Source organism: Mandrillus leucophaeus, unplaced genomic scaffold, assembly GCF_000951045.1.
Source record: "Mandrillus leucophaeus isolate KB7577 unplaced genomic scaffold, Mleu.le_1.0 Scaffold110, whole genome shotgun sequence".
NCBI classification, from domain to species: domain Eukaryota; kingdom Metazoa; phylum Chordata; class Mammalia; order Primates; family Cercopithecidae; genus Mandrillus; species Mandrillus leucophaeus.
In genome coordinates this window covers 2,203,785-2,209,834 of record NW_012099210.1, presented here as the reverse complement: position 1 = coordinate 2,209,834, position 6,050 = coordinate 2,203,785, and the positions used below count along the sequence as shown (strand labels likewise).

Genomic DNA, 6,050 nt, shown 5'->3' with positions numbered 1-6,050 from the left:
GCAATCTTGGCTCACTGCAACCTCCGCCTCCTGGGTTCAAGCAATTCTCCTGCTTCAGCCTCCCAAGTAGCTGGGACTACAGGTGCACGCTGTCACGCCCGGCTAATTTTTCGTATTTTAGTAGAGACGGGGTTTCACTGTGTTGCCTAGGCTGGTCTTGAACTCCTGAGCTCAGGCAATCTGCCCACCTAGGCCTACCAAAGTGCTGGGATTACAGGTGTGAGCCACCACACCCAGCCCCTGAATTTTTTAAATTTAATTTAAAAAAATTTTTTATCTTTCCTATGGTGCTAAACGTTAAATTGTTTATGTAGAATAATTTAATATTTGTTTATAAAGACAATTTTAAAATTGAAATAAAGTACATTTGCATAAGTATTGTTTAAGTATCTTTACTATTTTGTCAACTAAAAATGTGTTTGCTTAAAAACTGTCTACATGTGCAATTTTGCTTTTTTTGTTTTTACCAAATAATGACTGGTGTAAATATATAATTATGAAATATTCTTTATTAGTTGAATCATTATGCATTTTTTTCTGCTTTCTAATTGTTTATTACATGACTTCTGAAACCTGAAACTTTCTTCCATTTTATGGTTTTGTCTCCTAAAGTGCTGACATAGTCACTCTGTGATAGATACACGTTTAACAACTTTTTGCAGTTTATTGATCATTGGGGAGACATGCAGAAGATTGTGTTAAAATTACTATGGTTGATTATTTAGTTAATATGAGTGAATTGATTATAAATTTGTGACTGGTATAGTTTGAAGTTTTCATAATGGAAACTGAAGATTTTGAGTTAAATGTTACTTTCTCATGTTGCTTAAACCAACCTTGTTTCTAGGGATTAGTAATAATGAAAGCAGATGTATTTCATATTAAATTATATTAGAAAATAAGCTTTTTGTATTCATGAGGCTAAAGACTATTTCTTACATTATGAAAATATTTATGAACTATGATGATATACTAATGGCCCTTTAATGTTAATATAATAAGGAGATAATTTATATAAATCTGAGAATTTTTTTACTAATTATAAATTTGTGTAATGGAAAAACTATAAAAATTAGATTTCACAACTAGAAAACCAAGAGAAATTTGAGAGCTTTTTAGTGAAAAATATACTAAAGTAGTACTAAATCCAAAAGATCAGTGTAGTGTACACAAAGAATCACACAAGTGGTGTTTTTGTTACCTCCTTTGATAGGTGTGGGGAGTTTCTTCGAATAATTTCAGGTAATATAGGAGATTTTTAATCAACATGGTGAAATCAATTTGTTTTTTAAACTTCATCACTCATTAAACACTATTCATAACATTTTCATTTTAATCCTAGTTTTCTTTCTTTACAATAGAATAATTAAAGATTTAAAGGTATGAATATTTATAATCAGGGTTATGCACAAGCCAATTCAGAATTTTGAACTGTTCTTGCCTAAGTATCATTTGGCCTTCATTTTATAATAAAGTTTGTTCTTTAAATAGGTAATAACAGAAAATTATTACAGATTTGGGCTATCAGGAGGTAATGGGTGGCAGAATATAAAGCCACAATGTGCCCATTGTTGACATTCCATGAGTTACATCTTGTGCATGTTAAGTAATAATGAGGAAATGGGCAAGTACATATAGGAATGCTTTGTTAATACTGAGGTTTATGTAAAAGACTGGGCGAAAGTTTTGATCGTTGTTAAAAATAGGTCTTTTATTGCCTAACCACTTATACTGTTCATTTTATCTCTCTGATATGATTACTGCATCTTGAATATTTTGTTTTTCCCACAGTATCTAATTTAATCTTGGGCACATACTAGTAGTTTGAAAGATTAACAGTTGATCACAGATCTATGGGCACCACTCATTAGAGCAGTGGTCCCCAACCTTTTTGGCACCAGAGACCAGTTTCATGGAAGACAATTTTTCCACAGACACAGGGGTGGGGTGGTGGGGAGGATGGTTTCAGGATGAAACTGTTCCACCTCAGATCATCGTTAGATTCTCATTAGGAGCATGCAACCTAGATCCCTCGCATGTGCAGTTCACAATAGAGTTCACACTTCTATGAGAATCTGATCCTGCCACTGATCTGGGAGGAGGTAAGGCTCTGGCATCCGGCTCAGGTGGAGGTACTGGTCGGAAACCCCGGGGACCCCCACATTAGAGGAACACAATTCAAAATCAAAATGACTGATAAAATTACCCAGTCCATGAGTCCTGTTCATGGGTCTATGGCAGATGATAACTTTTTTTTTTTTTTAAAGACAGTCTCACTCTGTCACCCAGACTGGAGTGCAGTGGTATGATCTCTGCTCATAGCAACCTCTGCCTCCCAGGTTCAAGTGATTCTCCTGCCTCAACCTCCTGAGTAGCTGGGATTACAGGTGTGTGTCACCAGGCCTGGCTCATTTGTTTTGTGTGTATTTTTTAGTAGAGAGGGAGTTTCACTACTCCATCAGGCTGGTCTCGAACTCCCGACCTCAGGTGATCCTCCTGCCTCAGCCTCCCAGAAGTGCTGGGATTATAGGTGTGAGCCACTGCACCTGGCCAATAACATTTTAAGAACTCAATTTTATCTACGAAATTTTCTGAAACATTCTGATTGAGGATTATTTGTGGCATATGTTATTGCATTGTTAAATAATAGTTCCTTGAGTGTTTGACTGTAACAAAAGAACACCATCTGGAGAAAAATAAAATAAAAAGAGTTTTCTATCATACAAAGAGAATTACATAGAAAACATAATAATATACTCAAAATTTAATGATTGTTTTGTACTTAATTTGATTTTTTAGTTCTGCCACAATCACTTTAATTTTACCCTATCCATTCATTCATTTACAATTTTCTAGGCACCTCCTATTTACTTGGTTCTAACTGAGGCACTGGCAATACAATGGCATAGACAGACAAGAGTCCTGTTCTCATAGATCTTATATTCTGGGAGGAACTAGCCCACAAACAATAAGATGAGTGAATGGTGTGGGGTGTAAGATAAAGCAAAATTAGGTTTCTGGGAAGGTCTTTTTTTTTTTTTTTTTTTTTGAGATGGAGTTTTGCTCTTGTTGCCCAGGCTGGAGTGCAATGGTGCAATCTCGGCTCACTGCAACCTCCGCCTCTCAGGTTCAAGCGACTCTCCTGCTGGCAAGGCCTTTTTGAAAAGTTAACATTTGATTGATGATTGAACAACAAATAGGAACCATCTGAATATTTGGTGGAAAAACAGCAATAGCACAGACCATTCATTCAGGAATAATAACAAGACAAAAATGACCAGAATATGGTGCATAAGGGACAAACTGTATGAAGTAAAACTGGAGTGAGAGGCAGAGGTCAGTGGGAAAATGCCATGGTGAGGAGTTTGAACTTTGTTGTAATTGCAATGAGAGTCCCCTGGATAGTGTCAGGATATGATCTGGTTTACTTTTTGAAAAGATCACTTTAGCTGCTCTGTAGAGAATGTATAGGGAGTGCTGAGGATAGCAATAATGAGAATCGAGAAACCAGGCTCACTCTTTCAGCCATTAGAATTTAAGTAATTAATTTATGTACATATGCATTTATTGGCTTTATTTTGGTTCAATATTTTAACACAGTTGCCTTACCATTTCTTTTCAAAGTACTTATGCTTAATATGTCCAGCCCTATTCACAACTTGTATTGTTCCAATGTAGGTGGGTTAATTTTCCTGCAGCTCTTCTCTATCTGCTACCTGATTTTAGACTTACAAGTACTTCAGATTTGTGGGTGAGTATTCTGTATTCTGCTTCCACTTCTTTTTGCTCAGGACAAAGGTAGTTAGGAGAGGAAGAGCTGTACCAGGTATCTGGAATCTCTTTCTCAGTTTTATTGGAAGAACTGTAGCAGATTCACTCTATTTAGTCAAGAGTATATCCTTTTCCTCTTGAGAGGTGCTCTTGAGCTTTGATGGATTCTTAGAGTATCTAATTTTAATCAGCTTTATTTATCCTGTGGCTATCACCCTCCATTCAACCCAGATCTTCCTCACCTCTCTGCAGCAGCTTCCCCCACTCTCCCCAGGCCCTAGTGGGCTAATATGAAAAACCAGCGGGAGGGTTCATGTCTTTGAGGCCTTTGGGGTGCCTCTTTCACCTGGATATTCCCTCTCTCAGATGATCTCATTCTTACTATTTTACAGGATCTTCTCTTCTAATGAATCCTAGTATGCCTGAAGATAACGTTTTGGATTATTTTGGTTAGCTTTCCTCCCTGCCAAGAAAAACCAGAATGGCAAGCCCTGGTTCTTTTTATTCCTTCTTATAAAAAAACAAAAAACAGAAAACAAACAAACAGAAAAAAAAACCCAAAAAAACAAAACCCACAATTGGTAGGGAAGAACTTGTCTCTTGAGGAATTTTCTAGGTCTTTTTCCTGAATTACTAATTGCTCCCTCCATTTCCATCTCTCCAGATTGAGCGAATTAGATTTAGTGTTCAGGCTTTTAATTAGTCCCCTTCCCTACTCTTCCCTTCACTGTACTGTTTCCATAATGGAATACAGAGCAGCCCTGCCAATTCCTGGAATACGTTACCTCTCTCTTTCCGTGACTGTCATTTTTCAGAGATTATGGTTATATTTCCATGCACAGATGTATATATTCAATTATTATGTTAGGTATAATGGGTGTCAATAAGCCTGGGTAATCAAAAGGTTAGGGAAAAAAAGACAGCAGGAAAAGTGTTGGAGTAAAACTTCCATAACCTTTAGGAAAAGTCACAGAAAGTGATTGCTGTAATATATGTTACATGCTATGTTAAGTCTCTGCTAAGAGGTAATCTGTGTCAGTAGTTCGCAACCTGGGATGCACCTTGCTAGGCCCATTCTATACATATGTAGTGTCAATGGTTAGGTACTATGTGGTGCCAGGCACTGTTCTTAGAACTTTACACACACAGAGACACATATCCATTTAATCATCTCTTCGGTCCTACGAAACAGAAATTAGTATTATCTTCATTTTATAGATGAAATGAATCACAGAGAAGTTAAATAACATGCCCAAGGGCATATAGCTGGAAAGTAATGAAATCGGAATTCAAATTCAGATAATCTGGCTACTGTGCACAGGTTCCAAAACAATACACTTATTTTCTCTACACACCAAAAATCTATATTGCTAATTTAAGCTAGAGCTGAGACCAAAATACTGAAATACAGGCCTCCCTACTTCTAGATCAAACAGTATCATTTTCATTAATTCTCACTTATTAAATGCTTATCTCACTCGATAATCCCATAATCCTAGGAGGTACGTATCATCTCAATTTTAAAGAAATGGCTTGAAAATGTAAAGCAAATTGGTGGCAGAACCAGCAGGGGAATCTGTGTCTTTCAACCTCCAAAACCCCAGTTATAATGACTCTATTCAACTGTTTTAATACAGAATGTTATTCCTTTGTAACATATATCTATTTTAACCTTTATGTGATTTCCATTAAACTCCAAATAAGCTCATTCTGATGTACTGCAATAATTTTCTTATTCTGAATTATCTGTTAAAAGTTACTTCAAGAAAAGTACTTAGGCCTAATTTTACATAGAGAATACTAAAGAATAATTCTTAGGGCAGGAATCCATGGTCGGAATGATTTGTGTTTGAATTACGACATACAGGACTTGTCTAGGCATGCTGTAATACTAGTTTTGTGAAACTCTGGTGTAATAAATAGCTACCTTTATCTAAACCAATGTCATTTACTACACTAAAAAAAGACAATTAAAATCTTAGCCAGGAAAACTAACACATACATTGGAACTCTTCCTACATTCTTTTATGTTCTAACACTCAGTTGCTCTCTCTAAATTTCTGGTTTGCATATGAAAGCCAGTAAATCACAACAAACCTATATTCTGAAAAATTTATATTTAGAAGAGCCAATGCCTTAGGAAAAAGTGTTACTTTATAAGGTAATATTTTTGTAGAAAGATACACTTACTTCTGCTTTTTTACGAGCCTCCATAGCTTTCATAAGCATCATGTGCTGTCGCCTTCGCTCTCGTTCCTATTAGGCCAGATAAAATGTGG

General features: G+C 36.1%; 1 protein-coding gene across 1 annotated transcript in view; it reads right to left on the bottom strand.

The window, feature by feature from the left end:
• Positions 1-6,050, bottom strand: part of BAZ2B (bromodomain adjacent to zinc finger domain, 2B) — a 423,086-nt gene that overhangs the window by 76,742 nt on the left and 340,294 nt on the right. Inside the window, exon 24 of the mRNA XM_011991581.1 lies at positions 5,962-6,027. Coding sequence (XP_011846971.1) covers positions 5,962-6,027 — 66 coding nt within the window. The remainder of the gene's footprint in view (positions 1-5,961; positions 6,028-6,050) is intronic.